The sequence below is a fragment of the Herpailurus yagouaroundi genome, unplaced genomic scaffold (genome assembly GCF_014898765.1).
Source record: "Herpailurus yagouaroundi ecotype Mexico unplaced genomic scaffold, PumYag 203, whole genome shotgun sequence".
In the NCBI taxonomy this organism is placed as follows: Eukaryota; Metazoa; Chordata; class Mammalia; order Carnivora; family Felidae; genus Herpailurus; species Herpailurus yagouaroundi.
This window is the reverse complement of record NW_024412434.1, coordinates 18,594,456-18,617,152: the sequence shown is the minus strand read 5'-3', so window position 1 is coordinate 18,617,152 and position 22,697 is coordinate 18,594,456. Positions and strand designations below refer to the sequence as shown.

The following is a 22,697-nucleotide window of genomic DNA, read 5'->3' as shown; positions in this document are numbered from 1 at the left end:
TACTTCACTCTCAACAAAAACTTCACTCTCCCTTCCTCGAGGTTCCCTTATATACCTCCAAGAAGAATCAGTGTTCTTTATCGTGAAGGACTGTCTTTTCCGTAAATAGAGCTGAACATATTTTAAAGAAGGTACATCTGTCTTACATACTTGAGCTGAATCACTCTGTCCTCTCTGCCAATGATGGTGTACAAACAGTGTATATTGTTGGGGTAGTCTGAATGTGCATAGGCAGGGCTCCTGATGACCCCGATGGAGAAGTTGAACACACCGCCACAGGCTGCAATAGAAAACAGAGAACAAGTATTTCATGAGAACAAGTATTACTCATAGTATGAAAGAATAATTTTGAGATATCCTTTCTATTGTACCTTTTCTCCTAAGAGATATAACAATCATCTGTGTTAAAAAACTCAACCCCCCCTTCATTGTTGTTTACAAATAATATTGATTGTTCCACTGAGCTCAGAGAAAGAGACAGTAAGGGAGTAGAAGCAGGGAAGAATACTTTAAGGCACATCTTGGAATAGAATGAGTCTGAGTCAAATTAATGACCAGGATGAAAATAATGAGAAAGAACATTTCATGTGGTTGGGGTATAACTACCCTTTCCTTTCCTAATGTGTGTGTGTTTTTCTTTTTTAAGTTTTTAAAATTTATTTATTTATTTTTTTAATTGTTGCTAGAGAGAGGGACAGAGCACAAGCAGAAGAGGAGCAGAGAGAGGAGACACAGAATCTGAAGCAGGCTTCAGGCTCCATGCTGTCAGTACAGAGCCCGACATGGGGCTTGAACTCACAAGCTGTGGGATCATGACCTGAGCTGAAGTCGGCCACTTAACCAACTGGGCCACCCAAGTGCCCCTTCCCTATGTTTAACTGACAGATTGAGAGGGATGACAGAGATAACTGGAAGCTTAGAAAAGGCATGCAGATTTGTTTTGAGCATCTGAACCCAGGAAGGATTATGATCCGGAAATCTTTAATGTAGATTAAAGATCTTAAATATAGAGTCTCCTCTGTCAAAGATAGACTATTATAAGGTGAAGTGTTGGAAATAGTTTTTTAGAACTTTCAAGGTTAGTTCCTTTCATGGGCTCAGATGCATAGCTTTTGGGTCCTTTGTATTTTCATTTAGTTGTGAGACTGGTAAGGACTGTATTTGCCCAAATTTGGAGTAATGGTCTTTAATTTAGCAAGAATGAAGAGGCTAGTTCTACTCCCCACCCTAACTCCAGCAATCAACAGCCCAGAGCCCTTGGTTATTTCTATTAATCAAAAAACAACAGCCATAAAAAGAGAATCAATTCCCATTATTAAAAATATAAAATTATTATTTTTGCTTGGCCTTACATATAAGGAGGATTGGATTATGCCACACAATGATGGAAAGTGCCCCACTCCTTACAGTGAGAAAGGCTTATGTTTATATTATGATCCAAAAATTACAATGTTAGTATATTTTGATGATATTTCTATGGTTTATATAATGTCAATAGATATATTCCATTTACATCTCTTATAAATGACAAATTACAGCTGCCATTTAAGGTTAGTAAGGTTATTTGTTGGTTGGCTGCTTGCTTGGTTAGTTTGTAGTCCCTCAGGTAAGCCCATTTTTCAAGGAAGGCAATTCTCTACATGCCCACAAGTATTCACACACTCAGACCTCTGGAGACAAATGTAGTGAATTAAACATAAGATTTGTGTAACCATTATTTTATTTCAGCTTATACACAGTTATTTGGTCTCTGAAAGCTTATCAATGTCCCCAAGCCCCCAAATTTGTACCTTTTCAGAATTTGAAATCTTAAAGTCAACACTCTGTAAATGAGACTCTCATCATAGATACGGTAAAGCTTACCTACAGTATTTTGGGAAAAGGAGAGATTAAAAACTAGAAGAACATAAAGCAGCATCTAAGTCTCCAAAACACCAGTGATGCCACAAGAATAAAACAACCTGATGCTCCTCTTCATTCAACAAGACAACTGGGGGAAGGAATGCTTACTGCGCCCACATCCATTCTCTTTGTGCCCATGGACCTACGGCACCACACATAGCCACACTTCACAAATGGGGTTATTAGGACTCAGGTCACAGCTAATGTGAATGAATTATAGAAGCCTTTTTCATGAGTCAGTTTCCAGTCTTCTCTGTGGATGGGGGGCAGTGAAAGAAAACAATTTAACTTTACCAATGACCTTTGGTCAAGTAAAGACATAACAAAACAAAGCTTTGGCCAGATTTGTGTGCCCATGTTACTGAAACTGGGATGGCGTCTTAAAAATGGCCAGTGACCTGACCAAGTTTATTGCAGGAGAGGAAAAGACTATTGAAAATAGGGAAACATAATCTTATGGTTTTCAAATACATGATTAAATCGTCTATAGCGAATGAAAAGATCCTGGTAGCTATCAAGGCCGTTGCTCAATCTATGACATGCCTTTTCACTTTGCCTTTGAAATAAAGAAGTTGCAAATTATAACAGAGTTGAATATATCAATCTTTTCTTTTCCATTAGACCTTATGTTTTTGTATATTATTTAAAAATTATTTCCGAACAGAACATCACAACGATATTCTCTTCAACTTTTTTTCTAAATCATAAAATACTACTTTTCACATTAGCAAAGTGATTTGGAGAAATGAAACAGGTATCTGGATAGTCCAGGCCAAAAGTCACCTTTATATAATATACTAACAACTAAAGACAGCAGGAACATTAATTCTAACTTAAATTACCAAAATAAATCCCAATCTTCCATTTGGTTTTCAAAGAGTAGTTCTACCCAGAGTTCATTGAAAAGGTCCCCTCCCCCCATTATTTGTTTTTTGTGTTGATTTTTGAAGAAAATGCCTGAGTATTTGTAGAGCAGGCATCTAATTGATAATTTTTCCCCTTAATGTGTCTGAGTCTTCAAGTGGTGATGTATGAATCACCATTAAAACTCCTTATGGGAATGACTCAAGAAAAGAAGCAAATTCCAGACAATATCATTATAGCTACTCACGGGTTATCTTATAGTCAAGCTTGAATCCCAAGGCAGTGGTATATGCATTTGAGTAGAAGTTGAACAGCACCGGGCCTACGATGGTGACAGGAGGCAGGATCTCGTCACCACATATGGTGGCAAAAGGCGTGGAAGAGAAGCTGGAGCCTCTGATGATGTGAAGGCCATCACTGTCACAGCTACCCGTTACGGCTGAGCGAGCTGCATAGAGCACGGAACAACCAGCGTTAGAATCAGAAACAACACGGGTGATCAGTGCTATCAATGTTCAGACAAAAATGTAATGCAGATTCATGCAATGTACATAGAAATTAAAAGAAGAGTCAAGAGCTATTTTGGTAAGTCGCTATTTAACTTGGTGCCCTGATGAAACCATGTTTACCCTAGTTATAAAGCAAGCGGTATGAGAAAACAGGTAGATCTCCACAACAGATAAATCCCGCTCTCAAACAATCCAGAATTTTCTTCCTTTATAAAATGGCTCCTTTCATTCAGTGACTATAGACTGAGAACAATTTTGCCTGCCAGGGACACTGGGCAAGACGTGAAGACAACATTTCGTTGTAACGCTGGGGTGCACTAGTGGCATGGAGTGGGGCGAGGCCAGGGGTCCTGCTAAACATGTTCCAGTGCTCAGGACAACCCACACCTTCCCCTCCTCCCACCACGACAAAAGTCACCTGGCCCAAAATGTCAACCACACTGCTTTTGCAAAACCCTGCTCTAAAAAAATGTCTTTAATGTTTATTTACTTCTTGACAGAGAGAGACAGAGCATGAATGGGGGAGAGGCAGAATGAGAGGGAGACACGGAATCCAAAGCAGGCTCCAAGCTATCAGCACAGACCTCAACACGGGGCTCTAACTCACAAGCTGAGTGATCATGACCCAAGCCGAAGTCAGATGCTGAGCACAGTGAGCCACCCAGGCATCCCGCAAAACCCTGTTTTAACTTAATGCATATGTACAGATAAGGGACTCCTACCATGGAGAGATAATGAGAAATTCCTTAATATTCACTGAACAACATTTTTAAATATTCACACAAACAACATTAGTTAAGAGTTTAGTGACTGCTAGATATACATATCTATATATCACTGTTTTTTTCTAATTATATATGCATAGAAATATATACTCTAAGCCATTCCACAGAGAAATGCAAAACACTATAAACAAAATTTTTAAAAGACTTATTACTGCACCCTATGCAGTCATTTTTACAGGTTAATGACACTGTGAAAACATTAATGGGATCATACTGAGCATGATCTTTTGTAACTTAATTTTTATTAACATAAAATAACATAACCACGCATTTTATGTGATTAAATATTCTTTTAAAACATTGAATTTAATGCATACGTAAAACTCTAACATATAGATGTACCATATTAAGTTCAATTAATCCTCCATTGCTTGCTAATTCTATCTTTTCCACCTTTTTTGATTAAAAATACTGTTGAAACGAACACTCTTGTACATAGATATTTGCTGAAGTTTCTCATTATGTCATTAGGATATGTTTTTAGAAGTTGGGTTACTAGTACAAAGGTAAGGTTCTTTTTGGGTTTATCAAGTGGCCCCTTGGAAAGGTGTTTTTAACTTACAGTACCACGGCAACTGAGGTATCTAACATTGTCCCCAGTTCTACATTTGCATTCTCCTGGAGATAAACTCTGCCCCATTAATAATCACTGCCCATTTACCCCTCCCTCTTTACTGCTCTCCCAACCCTAGGCAACCACGAACCTACTTTCAATCTCTATGGATTTGTCCACTCTGGACATTTCACATAAACAGAATTGTGTCATATGCAGTCTTTTGTCACTGGCTGCTTTTACTCAATGTGTTTTTGCGTTTCATCCATGTTGCAGCATGTGTTGGTATTTCATTCCTTCCAAGGCTGAGTAGTATTCCATTATATGGATAGACCACAGTTTGTTTATCCATTCAGCAATTAATGGACATTTGGTTTGTTTCTACCTTTTGGCTATTATGAATCATGCTGCAGTGAACATTCATGTACAAGGTTTTGTGTGGACATATGGCTTCAATTCCCTTGGGTATTTAAGCAGGACTAGAATTGACGACTCATGGTAACTCTCTGTTTAACATTTTTATTTCCAAAGATGCTACACCATTTTACCACCCCACCAGCACTATATGAGGGTTCCAGTTTCCCACCCCCTCACCAACACTTGTTATTGTCTGTCTTTATTTAGCTATCCTAGTGGGTACAAAGTAATAGCTCATTATGGTGTTGATTTGCATTTCCCTATGACTAATGACACTAAGCATCTTTTCATGTGCTTATTGGATACTCTGTTTGCATACTTTCTTTGAAGAAATGTCTATTCAGACCCTTTGCCATTTTAAAATTAGGTCATACATCTATTATTGTTGACCTGTAAGAGTTCTTTCATATTCTGGACACCAGCATGGTCTCAAATCTCTATTTCTTTTGGATAAATACCTAAGAGTGGAATTGCTGGGTCAGAAATTATAATTCCAGGGACTATCATAATCATAATCATTGTTATTATTTTTATAGAATCCCACTATCCTGAGCACTGTTGATAGATTGATTACTTCAAGATAGGATGTCGGACCCAATCTAGAACAATCAGGTTTGTTCAAACTGTAACTGAGTAAGAGGGAGTCAATAGTAGAAGCCACAGATGTTCAACTTGGAAAACATCAGCAGCTGTCTCCTGACATGTGACAGAAGGTCCGCTGCGGTAAGAGAAAATGAAGCTGTCGTGCGGAAAGCAACAAAAAGAGATGGGGGTGGGGCGGGAGTGGGAAGGAAAGAGAGCATTCTGAAGGATTCTTGTTCCTGCTTCCACTTGTTCTGGAAGCCCATAACTCCCTTTTTATTTTTAAACCTCCCATTTATGAGAGAAGATAGCCCAGCATTCTTCCTATAAACTCTGTATCAATGCTAACCTGAAGATCATCTACCACTTCTAACTGAAATAAGCTTGATAAATGCATTTTCTTTTACATATCTGTATATTAAAAATCCCCCTCTCCTTGTCAGATGTATTATCTTAGAGAAAAAATTGATGGAGGACATTTGGCTCCCTAGCTATGTTTCTACCCAACTTCAACCTTGAGTATGAGTTCAAGATATTGATTAAATTAACCTCAAAGAATTTCTTCATTTTGGAAATCCTGGAATAGGAATGCTTCTAATTGGAGATAAATCTCCTAGAAATGTGAAAGACTTAACTCCATGACAATACCATATAAATAGAAGCAATATGTTGTTGGGAAAATAGGACAAAAAAAGAAATACATTAAAGTCAGATGCATAGTTTGAATTCTGAAAGATTATGTACCCTTAATTGTAACCTCTTAATTTGTGCTCAAGCCACTAAAATCTTTATTGGAATTTTAAAAATTCAGAGTAGGTGAGTTTGAGAATCAAAAAATAGTATGCATTAGCTTAAAAATATCTTTAGCCATCAACAATATATAAAGTTATAATAGCAAAATTACAGAATGAAAGGAAATATTGCCAATGCTACATTAAAAGCTTGGTTCCACTTTGATCCAATAATTTGCTATGCAGATATCTGTTAAGTATTAAAGAGTTAGTTTTTAAGTTGTTGACCTAATGATATAGACTATCACAGTGGTGGTTGTCTTAGAAAATTATGGAAAGGTTGTGAAACATGGGTAAAAAGTGTCATAGAGTTGATCATGTTTCCAAAATATTAAGTAAAGGAACCAGTTCAGTTCTAGAAAGTTTGCCAAATAGCAGTGGTACATCTATAACAAGATACAACCAAAACTCATTAACTGTTCACAAAGATCTATGTTCAACAATAAGGACATTGGGTAGGGGAGAGGCAGAGGAAGTTGAGAGAGGATTTTATAATCTTTTAGTAGATGGCGAGAGAGTATCAAACAACTAAACCATTCAAAAAAATCTGCTCATCTGCACAGCCTGACTCAATATTATGAAAGTTATGATATTTGGCAAGTTGCTTGGTGGGTTAAGACATTCTTATATCCTTTCCAGCAGTCATTTCTTGAAGGTAGGATGTCCTTCTAAATTTTATCCATAAAAAAAATCAAACACTACATGATATAAGAATTTATAAAATTTACCTGAAGTCTAAGAACATAACAAGGATTAGCATAAACAAGGTAAAGTATAAGAAAATGAGATATAACTATCTTGATGGGGATAAAGTAATTCACACATATATATCCTTTCCTCAAGCTCTACTTATCACATCACCAACAGTCTGATTCTTGGTGACAGTTATCAGATAATAAAACACTCTTCCATAATCATAGGGGGAAACCAATTGAATATACAATAAAAATATACACAAACCTCTCAAATAGAATATAGTTAAATGCAACTAGCATGATCGCCTTCTAGGAAGAGAAAGGAACTTGGTCAAGGCTTGAAGAAGTTCTTCAAGGACCAAGATAAATATCCAAGTTGAGTTTATGGCCAAGAGGTAACATTTATTAGACATATGAGGACTTATCAGGAAGAGGTAACCTGAGATTGAATGATGCATTCTCCTTGGACTAGAGCCTGTATCATGAGAAAAGGAGCTCCAGTCATTCTTAATTCTATCTTTAGTAAATAATTTGATGTATATTTACTACTGAAATCTCTGAGTGTAAAGCAATCCTCCATGATTTGTTTTGATGATTGTTTTCCATCCTTCTAAAAAACTTTGAGATTGTATTGTTTGAAATGGGTAAGGCTCTATCCAATGTATTGAAATACAATTTTTATCACACTTTTCTGACTTTATTACAGAGAAATGTTCAATTCTGAATGCCATTATGATTCCAAGAACTTGGAGAGAACTGAAAGGAAACCAAGGATGAGTAATTCAGCAAATAGTATAAACTTGTAAAATTAAAAAAAAATTTTTTTTAACGTTTATTTACTTTTGAGACAGAGAGAGAGCATGAACGGGGAGGGTCAGAGAGAGGGAGACACAGAATCTGAAACAGGCTCCAGGCTCTGAGCTGTCCGCACAGAGCCCGACGAGGGGCTCGAACTCACGGACCGCGAGAACATGACCTGAGCCAAAGTCGGCCGCTTAAATGACTGAGCCACCCAGGAGCCCCTAAACTTGTAAAATTTAGATTCAGAGTGCAATTTTTCTTGAGAGCCATAGATAGAGAGGCAGAGATATCTAAGAGGACTACAGATAGGGAAAAATCATTTGGGTTGGACTATTTTAATACTGTAGATAAGATAAAGTCTTTTCAGTAAAGCAGTGAAGAGCTCTAGGAAAAGGTACATGAAGTAGGGGGCAGCAATGCCTAGTCAACATTGCTCCTAGTAGCTTGAAGACTGGATTGCCCAACGGGGGAATGACCAAGTGGGACCAAGAAGCATGTGCCAGCATAGAACTAAGCTCTACAGGATGTGCAGGCCAAAGTCTTATAACCCAGGAAGCAGGGAATCCCACACAACTGAACTCTCGCCTCCAGTGCTTGACCAATTTGAATAAACCATCAAGAGTAACTATTTCAAAAGAAGCATTGCCCAATGCTTTCTAAAATAATACATTGTGAAATGTGCCTCCATTCTGATTTCTTTAGAAACAGTTAAGAAAGCAAAGAGAAGAAATGGTTAAGTAGTTGAAAAATGCTATTAAAAAATAAAACCTTAGATTATATGGCAGGAGGTAACGTGAACTAAGACAATTGACAAAATCTAATCATTGGGCTTCTTTGTGCGAAAAAGAGCAAAAGGAAAAATCTAAAACTAAATTTTCTTTTCTTTTCTCTTTTAGCTTATATGAGGTATGACCTGTAAACCAGGAGCTCTCAGTAAATTTTAAAAATTCAGCCAAATATTACAAAGGACCTACCATCTGGCCACTCTGTGAATCTAGCCCTAATCTTGGGGCCTTTTGAGGCCATCTTTAGAGGAGAGTGAGCAAAACATTTGCCATTCTGTTTGTCTCCAATTTCTGTGCTACTCTACTATTTAGTTCTTATCAACTGATCTGAGAAAAACTGAATTTAGAATTTGCCTAGGGGAGCCTAGTTGGCTCAGTCGGTTAAGCATCTGACTCTTGGTTTCAGCTCAGGTCATGCTCTTGTGGTTCGTGAGCTTGAGCCCTGCATCTGGCTCTGCACTGACAGCACAGAGCCTGCCTGGGATTCTCTCTCTCCCTCCCTCTGCCCTTTCTTTGCTTTCACTGTCTCTCAAAATAAATAAACTTCAAAAAAAGAGAAAAAATATTTTGCCTAGATTTAGGATTTTTTAGTTAAAATTTTTAAACTTTTCATTCTCACTAAGGTGAATCAATGTTATAATTGATTTTAATGATAAAAAAAATCAAGAAATAGAAGGCCTTCACTTGCCATAGGGTACCTCATCTATAGTATCTCATCTATAAGGTAGAAAATAAATCAATAAAAATAAAAATAAATGGTCTGTCATCTTCCCACCAATGTCGAGGCATCTCCTTGGGCACATGAATAATGAAAACACAAAACTACACTTTGTGACCATTCAATATTTGGGAAAATTAAATAAATATTTATTTAAGAACATCTGATTCCAAAATAAGTACAAACATTGACAGTTTTCTCTTACACTTTGCTGTTAGCTTTTGTCTGTTTTTGGTGTTTCCTTTTTGACCAAAAGAAACATATTGAATTTGTCAATTTTCTTCTATTTTACAGCTTTTTTTTTTTAAGAGATAGCGTGAGTAAGCGAGAGTGTGAGCAAGGCAGACAGGCAGAGGTAGAGGGGAGAAAGAGAGAAAATCCCAAGCTGGCTCCACACTCAGCATGGGGCCCAACACAGGGCTCAATCCCATGATCCCGGGATCATGAGCTGCCCAAAGTCAAGAGTTGGATGCTCAACTAACTGAGTCACCCAGGTGCCCCTTCTTAAAATTTTTTAAATTTTATTTTTTTAATGTTTATTTTTGAGAGAGAGAGAGAACAGAAGCAGGGGAGGGGCAGAGAAAGAAAGGGAAACACAGAATGTGAAGCAGGCTCCAGGCTCCAAGATGTCAGCACAGAGCCTGATGCGGGGCTTGAACCCATGAACCGTGAGATCATGACCTGAGCTGAAGTCAGACACTTAAGCAACTGAGCCACCCAGGCACCCCTGGTTTTCATTTTTTATATTTTACAACTTTTAACACCACTGTTAAGAATACCAAGAGCCATTTCAATCTTGAGGTGACATTCAGGGAAAAAAAAAATGTTGCCTTGTAAATGCTCAAACAGAAATTTTTCCCATGACTTTTAATTGATTTCACTGCAATTTTTATATTTCATCAGTAAGTATATAGAATATATATTATAGAAGATTATATATGATATAATACAGAAGATCACATAACCTCCTGTAGTGGAAGGTAGGTCACTGAACGTTTCCAGTCTCCCGATGGTGAAAGCACCAGGGTACAGTGGAGTAATCAGTATGCTAGCCCGAACAGCAATACCTTCCCTAACAATGCCTTCCAATTGTCAGTGTTTGGGAGATACAACATGCAAGTATATGGCCCCGCTGTATTTTGTAGTCTGGGATAGCCCATCTTATTTTTGCCAGATCTACCTTTTATGCTAATGACCCACCAAAAGAGTAGATCTAGAACCCTCATCTCTGCCAAGGTCAACAGGGCTCTGTTGATGTGCTGGGCTCAGAAATGCTCAGACAAATGTGGACAGTCTTTCAGAAACAGTTCCTTTGGCCTAGCTAGAAAGGCTAAGTCTCCTGAAAAAAAAATGAAACGAAACGAAACGAAACGAAACGAAACGAAACAAAACAAAACAAAACAAAACGAAATAAAATAAAATAAAATAAAAATAAACCTGCAGCTTTTTGAGGGGAACAACTTTCCGTTTTATCACAACATATGAACATGAATTCCTCAGGCTCACTTTGGAAGAGGTGGAAGGTTATTTTTACCGTAGCTAATGAATATCTGGCTTGTTAATGATATTCAGTGAATGTCAGCATTGCTATGGTTAGTGATAAGAATCTAATTACAAGATAAATTTGATTAATGTTGCCCTTTTTGGGAATCATCATAATTCAATTAATCTATAGCCGGAAATTACTCAAACATGCTGAGTACCTGCAACACTGGAAATGTCACAAGACATTATCATAAGCCTATCGTCTTATTAAGAAAATCAACCTTTCAATGGGGTGAGGGTTAGCAAATAACTTAATCTGAGAAAAACAAGTATCTGTTCTAGGCAACTCGTGTTAAGTTCTATCTGGAGAGCCAGAATGGTGGCAACAGCAAAAATAACAGAACAGTGGCCACTCTGATATATTATAATTCACAAAACAGGCTTCTACAAGCATTATTTGAGTTTCATAACTACTATTTTATATTTTAAAAAAATTGAGTTTGAGAAAGAAAGGTTAATTTGCACAAAGTCACCTGACTAGTACGTGGTTGACGTGGCATTGAGACATATTCTAATTTTGTTTTCATTTTTATTTATTTCTGAGAGAGAAAGAGACAGAGACAGAGCATGAGTGGGGGAGGGGCAGAGAGAGAGGGACACACAGAACCCGAAGCAGGTTCCAGGCTCCGAGATGTCAGCACAGAGCCCGAAATGGGGCTTGAACTTGTGAACTGTGAGATCAGGACCTGAGCCGAGGTCAGAAGCCCAACCGACTGAGCCACCCAGGTGCCCCGGGATACATTCTAAAATGCTGTGCACTCTCCCACCACCCCAGGCCAGTGGTCCCAAGGATGCTTGGGGTCAGTATGGGTTCCTTTGTCATAAAACATATACCATTGGCATTGGCAGTGTTTTTGTGGCTATAGTATATGGTATATCTACCAGCGTCTCTTTTTTAATTCTAAATGATATTGGCAGATGACATTTTTATGATTATGTAATTTAATGAGAACAAATGCACAATCCAAGCCACGTGCTTTTCTCCTGTTATTAGAACAACTTTTCCCCAATTATAAAAATAATAGAAAAGGTATGAAGAAAATACATATCACCTATGAATCTATGCATAGTGGTAAACTCTTAAAGTACTGCTTTATAGCCTTACGCATGTTATTATTATTTTTGCTCTTATAATACTTCTATTTTTTTAATTTTTTTTTCAGGAGTAGAATTTAGTGATTCGTCACTTACATACAATACCCAGTGCTCATCCCAACAAGTGCCCTCCTTAATGCCCATCACCCATGTAGCCCATCCCCCAACCCAACACCCCTCCAGCAACCCTCAGTTTGTTCTCTGTATTTAAGAGTCTCTTACGGTTTGCCATCCTCTCTATTTTTATCTTATTTTTCCTTCCCTTTCCCTTTGCTCATCTGTTTGGTCTCTTATGTTATTTTTAAATACAAAATTGGATCATTTTATTTTTTATTTATTTTTTTTTAATTTTTTTTTTCAACGTTTATTTATTTTTGGGACAGAGAGAGACAGAGCATGAACGGGGGAGGGGCAGAGAGAGAGGGAGACACAGAATCGGAAACAGGCTCCAGGCTCTGAGCCATCAGCCCAGAGCCCGACGCGGGACTCGAACTCACGGACCGCGAGATCGTGACCTGGCTGAAGTCGGACGCTTAACCGACTGCGCCACCCAGGCGCCCCAAAATTGGATCATTTTAGATACACTGTTTTACCTTCCCCTAATACTTCACATACTGTGAACACATTTTTATACTACAGAGATGTTGTGCCAGCAAATGCTGAAAAGATACATTTTACTTCATTTTCCGTTTTCACAGTGACAGGCATCAATTCATACTTGGCATTTTTTAGCAAACACATGTGCCAAAATTTACAACCTGTAGAGATGTGGGAAAAGGAGGTCATAGAAAAAGGATAAAGTGAGAGAAGCTTTGTATAATTTATCAATGTAGCAGTACTGACATGTCATTCTTATCTTTATGAAACATAAATTTCCTCAATGCTGAATACTGTAGCATATTTTGCTTACTGTAGCTTTTCACGGGCATGGGAGACTAACCCAAACAGAAAGAAATTTGGGTTACGCAGAGGTAGCGTGACAAATCTACGGGCTAATTATAATTTAGAAATGGAAAGTTAATTTGTAAAGAATAAACTTTAAAAAATCTTAAAAAAAAAAACCTCTATCACTAACATGTGCTACCTTTCAAGACTTTTTTTTTTTTTCTTTAAGCAATTCGTATGATGCTTCTGTTACATTCTTAAGCTCTTATGTTACTTTTTTCATATCTGGATGGAATATATAGAATGGTACATATGGTCTTAAAATACCAAATGGAATTTTAATCATGTTTACATCAAAAGTACTCTAACATTTTATTTTTTTAATGTTTATTTATTCTGAGAGACAGAGAACATGCCCACGAGCAGGGAAGGGAGAGAGAGAGGGAGAGAGAGAATCTCAAGCAGAATCCACACTGTCAGCAGACACCAATTCAGAGCTTGATCTCACATATCCTGAGATCTTGACCCGAGCCCAAATCAAGAGTAGAATGCTCAACTGACTGACCCACCCAGGTGCCCCCAAAATACTCTAACATTTTAAACATTTCCTTCAAGTGATGAATTTATACCACCTCTGGCTCTATTTATCACTCATTCATTTATTAAGAATCTAAATGTAATTTACATAAGAATAAACTTACCTTCCAAGTGGAAAGACACAAAAGTCAGGAGGACCAGGGACAGAGGATCAGCAATGATGATGTAGGTGCAATTCATGTCGTTGTCATAGTGCTTTGGGTAGTTTGGAGAAAGGATGTAACCTGAAGGGTTGGTGAAATTACCTCCACATCCTATGTGGGAAGAAAAAGGCATAATCAGAACATTTGTTTTCACGTGTAGGATCTTATCAGTGAGGGAAAGACTCAAGTTCTCTAGAGACATATTTCCTGACATATTCCAAATGAAAGAAACAATAACTAAGGGGATGGGGCTCTGATTTTTAAGATACATATGCAGCCAAAATGAGTACATTCTATGTGTTTTAGAAAATGCTGCAGAGTTTGGGGCTAGGTAGTAGACATTTTACCAAAAATCCATTGCAGATCACTTAATTTGAAGATAATATGGAAAGGATAACTGGGCAAAGATCGAATATGGTTCATGTAGATAAAGACATAAAACAGATGAAGTGATTTGTACACTTACATGGTTTTGTTCATTTGTTTGTTTGTTGTTTTTTAAGGAGGCTCCATGTTCAATGTAGGGCCGAACTCATGATCCTGAGATCAAAAGGAAAATGTTCTACTGACTTGAGCTAGACAAGTGCCCCCATTTAATGGTTTTAAAATATCTTATAATATGGGGCGCCTGGGTGGCGCAGTCGGTTAAGCGTCCGACTTCAGCCAGGTCACGATCTCACGGTCCGTGAGTTCGAGCCCCGCGTCGGGCTCTGGGCTGATGGCTCAGAGCCTGGAGCCTGTTTCCGATTCTGTGTCTCCCTCTCTCTCTGCCCCTCGCCCGTTCATGCTCTGTCTCTCTCTGTCCCAAAAATAAATAAATGTTAAAAAAAAAATTAAAAAAAAATCTTATAATAACATTAGAAAACTATGTTATTTTCATTACTATTGTAATCTGGCCACAAAAGCAATGCCTGCTTTTAAAAATGTTGAATTTACTAATGCCAATTCTTATCAAATTCTCACATGGATGATTCCCTGGTGTCAGAAATAGAGAACCATCCTCTTACTGATGTGGAAAACAAAGGCAAAATAAATGTAGAAAAAAGTCAAATTTGCTTACAACTTGCAGCCCATTGACAAGGACTTACGGCAGGCAGGGTGACCTTCCTCCAGGAACTCATCTGCCTCAATGGTAATACTTTGCTAGGGGCAAAAGGTAACCTTAGCTTGATATTAGCCCCGACCTCCTGTAAGTCACCTTTAACATATAAAAATCTCTTTGGGGGAGTCTGGGTGGCTCAGTTGGTTAAGCTTAAGTGTCCAACTCTTTGTTTCAGTTGAGGTCATGATCTCATGGTTCATGAGTTCAAACCCCACATCAATCCACAGGGATTCTCTCTCTCTCCCTCTCTCTCTGCCTCTCCCTCTCTCTCTCAAAATAAATAAATAAGTAAGTAAGTAAATAAGTAAATAAATAAATATTTTTTATATTTATATGTATATATTTAGAATATAATATAAAATAATACTATAATATAATATTTATTATATATAATTAATATTTTATATATATATATATATATACATATATATATATATATAGCCTCTTTGGAAACTTCCTGTATTTCTAACCACCCTCCCCAAGATATAAGTTAGCAATCATCCTGCAAACGTATGGCACACTGATACACATCTGAAGGGTCTCATGACTAAGGGTTTACTAGACAGTAGTAAATGACCTTATCCTAACAACATCTAGCCCCTCAAGGTCCTGGAAACCTTGCTTCCAAATTCCTTAGAGACTCAGCTATCCCTAACGTCCTCCCAGCCTGAAACTATATAATCAGTCAGTCCTCACAACCCCAGTGCAGTTCTTTCTGCCTACGAGTCCTGTCTCTGTGCTTTAATAAAACCACTGTTTTCGCCCTGAAGATGTCTCAAGAATTCTTTCTTGACCGTTCACTCCCAGACCCCAACATTTCACATCAGCACCACTAAAATGACATTTCTTTGCATATAACCACTAACTAGTTAATCCACATCACTCCCTGACCTATCACATATGAAAATATCAGTATCCTTCTAAACGGATATTGAAACATACAGTCATGCACTCACACACACACGCACAAGAACCAAGCGAAGGAGGACCCGGAATTAGGCCCGGGCCGGCCTTTCCTTCCTCTCTTTCCACCACACTGTCTCCTTCGTGTCTGAAATACCTATTCACTGCATCACTCTCTCTAATTGTTTTCATCAGACTTGTTCCGAAACAGTGGTTTGTGTTTAGTGGCTACTCCTCTGAATGCAGCCAGCAGGCACACATCACTGCTTCTCAGACTTGAAACCCTTTGCATTTGTCACTACTCTGATCTGTGAGTAGTCATCACAGAAGAAAGGGAAAATCCTGAAGAAAGTGACGCAAAGTTTACTGACTTCGAGAATCATCTGGGTGAGAGTGAAAACATGCAAGTCTCCACAGGTAGAAATTGTGAGTTCCGGTGGGTCAAGTGAGGCCCGACCATCCAATACTCAGTGGGTTCAAAAAGCCCCAGGGTGACTCCCATGGAGGCCAGGGTGCCGCTCACCAGGCACACCGATTGTCTACTAATTACCAGCCTCCTGGGCTTCTCTAATTCCTGCCCCGCACTGGGTTTTAGGGTCATTTTTAGACACTGGCTGGTGGCACTCAAGCCCTCTCCGTCATCTCTCAGTTGGCCTCCCATTGAATTCAGCTCCAAGTCTCACTGGTTTTTGAAAGAAGAGTGTGCTATCAGGATCAGGTGACTCCACCCCCACCCCCTCCCCTTTGAACCCCCAGTTCCAGCCAACCCTGGTTCAGCCCCCACTCTCCCACACGCCTGCCTGCGGCAGCCCCACCCGGTTTGGCTTTTAGGGCTACTTACGGCTCACAAAGGATGCAGAGAAGCCCTGAGCCGGGGCTTCCTGAGACTGGAACACGGCTGTGAATGCATTTCTTGGTGTCATGATGGAACCGGGAGCCACACTGCCACAGCTCGAGGCTAACAGGGCTTTGTCCATTTCCTCAGTTCCTGCCCACACCTAGCAGAGCCATAGACACGACTTAATGCTTGAAGTTTTCCCCTGTAGATAGTCTAATGTGCTTAGGCTGGAAAATTCACAGAACCGGGGTGTAATAGACCTAAACACGGTAGTAAATGAAACACATGCAAATCTGTAATATTTTCTTTTGAGAATAGTGTTTTTAAGCTGCTTTTTTTTTTCAACGTTTTTTTATATTTATTTTTGGGACAGAGAGAGACAGAGCATGAACGGGTGAGGGGCAGAGAGAGGGAGACACAGAATCGGAAACAGGCTCCAGGCTCTGAGCCATCAGCCCAGAGCCCGACGCGGGGCTCGAACTCACGGACCGTGAGATCGTGACCTGGTTGAAGTCGGACGCTTAACCGACTGCGCCACCCAGGTGCCCCCTTTAAGCTGCTTTTTAATGAGATATCCCGTTCTTGACCCTTGCAAAGAGACTGACCATTTTCATGTAGCTAGGCAGTGATTTCTAAAAAAAAATCAACCATTACTCATATTCTTCTTACCTTCTCCTCATTGGCCTGATCTAGCTAAGATCATAAGGTGTCAAGGGAGACAGAGCAGTGATGTGTGCTACTGTGAGGCTTATCATTTGTCCCGGGTAGATGGCAGACCGTGGGCTGCAAGGAGACAACATGTACCAAGAAGCCCATGGAAATTAATACATTTGTAGAGCCTGAGGAAAAGGGACATGAATTCCAAGTGTACATGTGATCATCATGAACTGGAATAAATCATGGAAGACTTCCTGGCAGTGTTCACCTTTAAGGTTCTTTTTTTTTTTTTTTTAATTTTTTTTTTCAACGTTTATTTTATTTTTGGGACAGAGAGAGACAGAGCATGAACGGGGGAGGGGCAGAGAGAGAGGGAGACACAGAATCGGAAACAGGCTCCAGGCTCTGAGCCATCAGCCCAGAGCCTGACGCGGGGCTCGAACTCCCGGACCGCGAGATCGTGACCTGGCTGAAGTCGGAGGCTTAACCGACTGCGCCACCCAGGCGCCCCTTTAAGGTTCATTTTGAAGAAAGGGTGAGATTCGGCCCCGAGATGCTATTTACCGAAAACTGGGTTCCTAACTCCCAAGTGGACTTGGGCTGTCATTTCATTGGTCTGGCCACTCTAAAAGGAGTAATTCATATTTGAACCCATGAGAAAGGTCGTTGCTGAGGAATAAATTGTGAGCATTAAAATTCCAAATTGAGCCAATCCTAACCAGCCTAACCAGAGAAAAATAGTAATCATAGAATCATTTAAAAAATTTTTTAAATGTTTATTTATTTTTGAGGGAGAGAGAGAGAGACAACACAAGCGGGGTAGGGGTGTAGAGAGAGGGAAACACTGAAGCAGGCTTCAGCATCCAAACTGGCACAGAGCCCAATACAGGGCTCGAACTCATTAACCGTGAGATCATCACCTGAGCTGAGGTTGGACACTTAACTCACTGAGCCACCCAGCTGCCCCCATAGAATCACTTCCAATGCAGAGTTCCAACGTGAAAGGAGCTGTCATGGAGCTAGCTAGAGTATATAACAGGGGGCTTCACCTGGGTTGGGGAGGGTGTCACTGCCTGAAGAAGCACCTGTGACAGGAAGGGGCGGGGCTATTTCAAGGAACAGAGAGCAAACTGAATGAGGAGTGAGGAGGGTTGCAGAGTCCCTGCAAGCCTCCAGGCTAAGGTCCTGAATATGGCAAGGGGCCAGTGGAAAACAGGCTCTAGGACGCTTTTGAAAATCATTATGATGTGAAGGGTGCCTGGATGGTTCAGTCAGTTAAGCTTCGGCTTAACTGACTTCGGCTCAGGTCACGATCTCACGGCTCGTGAGTTCAAGCCCTGCACTGGGCTCTGTACTCACAGCTCAGAGCCTGGACCTTGCTTCGGATTCTGTGTCTCCCTCTCTCTCTCTGCCCCTCCCCTGCTCATGCTCTGTCTCTCTGTCTCTGTCTCTCTCTCAAAAATAAGTAAACATTAAAAAAATTTAGAAAATCATTACAATGTGGAAAATAGGAGGAAAAGAGAGAATGCTGGGAGTTCCTCCAGGAGAATTCTGCAGTCGTTCAGGCAAGAGATCACAGCAACTAAAATGTTGGGTGACTCAAGGAAAATATTGGTATTAGGTAATAACTATATGTTAATGGGGAAAAGAGACCATTCAACACGTTTAACCAGGGAAGATCCCCCTCGTTGAATGAGGCTCAACCAGGAGCAACTGTGCCCTCCCAAGGGGACATTTGGCAGTGTCTGGGGGCATTTTTGATTGCAACATTTGGTGTGGGGGCTGGCACATAGTAGGGGTCAGGGGCCAGGGGCCAGGGAAACTGTAAACATCCTATAATGCACGAGACAACCCCCATCCCCACCCTCAACTAAGTATTATCTAGCCCAAGAAGGTAAATGGGTTTGGATTAGTCTTACTTGACTATTTAACATTTTCTTCATATCAAATTATATGAATGAAATTATTCATTTAGAACATATTACTTTCAGGAATATTCCTCAAAGAAAGCAAAGAAATAACAAGCCATTAAAAATTATTTCTATGGACAGATCAGTCCATAAGAAGAGGTATGAAGTAAAACTGATTCATAGCACTGATTTACTATTTCTCAGTTCTTTAAAGCCATATCATTTCCAGTGATTTTCAAACACTGGGTATCCAGCTGTTAATTACATTACTGAAGTCAAATTATGTTGCCATTTATCAGATATAGAAGGTGTCTGTCATGGGAGTTACTAACAACAAAGGCACAGATATTCTGCCAAATATCTAAAATCAAAAAAAGCATCAGGACGGGGTGCCTGGGTGGCTCAGTCAGTTAAGCGTCCGACTTCAGCTCAGGTCATGATCTTGCGGTTTGTGAGTTTGAGCCCCATGTCAGACTCTGGGCTGACGGCTCAGAGCCTGGAACCTGCTTCAGATTCTGTGTCTCCTACTCTCTCTTCCCCTCCCCCACTCATTCTCTCCCCCACCTCTCCCTCTCTCTCAAAAATAAACATTAAAAAAATTTTTTTAAAGCATCAGGAAAGAATCACACACTTCCAAATTTCTGTAATATATCCTTTAAGATGACCCTTTACTATCCAGGAAAATAGTATACAGAACTTTTCTATTCACATGTTTAAAAATTATAAATATGACTTAATGAGAGAGAGAGAGAGATTTGCATGCACTATTTTTACAGTATTACTAAAAAGGCAAAGTGACAGATAAAACTTTTTATAAAGAATCTCAAGTGCTTTAATTAAGAACTTCAAGAATGATCAAGGGCTTATACTTTCCTGAAGCCATTAATTATGGATCTGACATCCTACCTTTTGGCCCAGGGACGTAAGTGTTGTAATGATAATAATGGCAAAGAGTTATTCAATATTCATTGCTGCCTTGTCAGTCAAGAGCTCATTTCATTGCCCAGATGACCCAGGACTCATCAAAACCATATTGGATCTACAGAATGTCACAGAGCTGTCATTAAGTAAAAAACTTTCTGACTTTTGTTAAGGTTTGTATAATTCCAACTGGCTGTACATGATATCTTATCATTCAAGTAATTTTTTTAAAAAATTTTCCTTACTGGGGTGCCTGGGTGGTTCAGTCAGGTAAGTGTCCAACTCTTGGTTCAGCTCAGATCATGATCTCGCTGTTTTGTGAGTTTGAGCCCTGTATCGGGCTCTGTGCGGGCAGCGTGGAGGCTGCTTGGGATTCTCTTTCTCTCCGTCTCTCTCTCTCTGCCTCTCCCCCACTCCACTGTCTCTATCTCTCTCAAAGTAAATAAACTTAAACAAAATTATTGCCTATTAAGATACCTACAGATTCACATGCAGTTATAAGCTATGATCTAGAGAAATCTCTTGTACACATTTCCCAGGGACCCTCAACCTTGACATCTTGCAAAATTAGAGTATAATATCATAACCAGGATGTTGATGTTGATACAGTCCACTGATCTTACTCAAATTCTCAATTTTACTTATACTCATGCATGTGTGTGTGCGTGTGTGTGTTCAGTTATGTACCACACATTCAAGATGATGAATAATCCCAACACCATAAGGGTTCCTAGAGTTGCCCTTTTATAATCATATACAATTTGCTCCCACACCCACATCTTTCTAACCTATGGCTGTCGTTCATTTTTAAGTATTGTTATTTTGAAAATGTTATATAAATAGAACAAAAGAGTATGTAACCTTTGGGTATTGGCTATTTTCACCTGCCCCAATGGTTATCTGTCCAAATGGTTAGTGGGTCAGTGGTTGGTTTGCTTTTACTGAGGACTTGCATTCCCTGGTAGGTATGTGACAGCTTGGCCATTCACCTGTTGAAGGACATGTGCACTGATTTCAATTTTTGGCTATTACAAATAAAGCTGAAATGAACATTTGTATACAGGTTTTTATGTCAACACAGTTTTCATTCCTCTGGGATAGATGTCTAAGAGGGCAGTTGCTGGATCTTATAGCAAGTGCATGTTTAGTTTTATAAGAAACTGCTGAACCATTTTCTGAGTGGCTGTACCATTTTACATTCCTGCTAGCAATGCGTAAGTGATGACAGCTTCTCCACCACCTTGCCAGGATTCAGTGTTGTGACTACTCTTTATTTCAGGCATTCTGAAAAGTGTGTCGCAATATCTCCTTGGGGCTTTAATTCTCATTTTTCCTAATGGCTAGTGATGTTGGACATCTTTCCATTGTCTATTTACCATCTGTATATCCTCTGTAGTGAAATATCTGTTCAAATCTTTCCCCCATAGTCCAGTTGGATTCTTTGTATTTTTGCTGCTGGGCTTGACTGTTCTGTATGTATTCTAGATAGCACTCTGTTGCCAGATAGGTGGTTTGTACGTCTTTTCTCCCAGTCTGTGGCTTGTCTGTCCATCCTCTTCATAGAAGCTTTCACAGAACAAAAGATTTTTAATTTTGATGAGCTAAGATTTTATTTTAATGTCTATTTATTTTTGAGAGACAGAGAGACCAAGCACGAGTGGAGGAGGGGGAGAGAGAGAGAGGGAGCCACAGAAACCGAAGCAGGCTCCAGGCTCTGAGCTATCAGCACAGAGCCCAATGCGGGGCTCAAACCCATGAGCCGTGAGATTGTGACCTGAGCTGAAGTCAACACTTAACTGACTAAGCCACCTAGCTGCCCCAATTGATGAGGTAAGATTTATTAATTTTTCTTTTTATGGATCACTCCTTTGATGTTTAATCTAAGAAATGTTCATCTATCTCTAGGTCCTGAAAATTTTCTGTTTATTTTTTTTTCCTAAAAGCACATAGCATGTACTTTACATTTCAGCGTGTGGTCTATTTTGAGTTAATTTTTGTATAAGGTGTGAGGTTAAGGATCACTCACCGGAGCTGGTCCCTCTTGTTGGTTCTGCCCACCCTGCTCAGTGTCTCCTGGCAGAAACAGGAGGCTCAGTCCTGGCAGGGAAAGAGTGCTTCCCAGGCCACTTAATTTGAGCAGGGCTCCCAGTGGATTCCACCTGCCAATTATGTTGGCTTTGCCAGAGGTCAGAGGGGTTCCCGTTTGGTCCAGAGGAGAAATGGCCTGGGGTACCTGGGTGGCTGAGTCGGTTAAGTGTCCAACTTCAGTTCAGATCATGATCTTGAGGTTCATGAGTTCCAGCCCCGTGTTGGGCTCTGTGCTGACAGCTCAGAGCCTGGAGTCTGCTTCAGATTCTGTCTCCCTCTCTCTCTGACCCTCCCCAACTTGCTCTCTCTCTCTCTCTCAAAAATCAATAAGACATTTAAAAAATTTTTTAAAAAGAGGAGAAATGGGCCTAAATAACTTTTCATATTCCATTTGTACAACTGATGAATGTGAAAGGCTTTATGTATGTCTATGCATTTCCTATTGACTCAATCCCTGAGAGACAGTTCATTTGTTCCATGAAAAAAGCAATTAGGAAAACTTGTATTAAATGTGTTTTATTGTAGACATATTTTATAAAAGTATGGGATTTTTATTTAAACAGCATGGATCAGGTAGATATAAAACATAATGTGAAAGATGATGTAAAATA

The 22,697-nt window shown here is 39.6% G+C and overlaps 1 protein-coding gene across 1 annotated transcript in view; it reads right to left on the bottom strand.

The window, feature by feature from the left end:
- CUBN (cubilin) overlaps window positions 1–22,697 on the bottom strand; it is a 279,400-nt gene that overhangs the window by 43,934 nt on the left and 212,769 nt on the right. The window contains exons 55-58 of the mRNA XM_040451314.1: window positions 16,514–16,670; window positions 13,629–13,778; window positions 3,014–3,214; window positions 151–280 (exon numbers count right to left, since the gene is read on the bottom strand). Coding sequence (XP_040307248.1) covers window positions 151–280; window positions 3,014–3,214; window positions 13,629–13,778; window positions 16,514–16,670 — 638 coding nt within the window. The remainder of the gene's footprint in view (window positions 1–150; window positions 281–3,013; window positions 3,215–13,628; window positions 13,779–16,513; window positions 16,671–22,697) is intronic.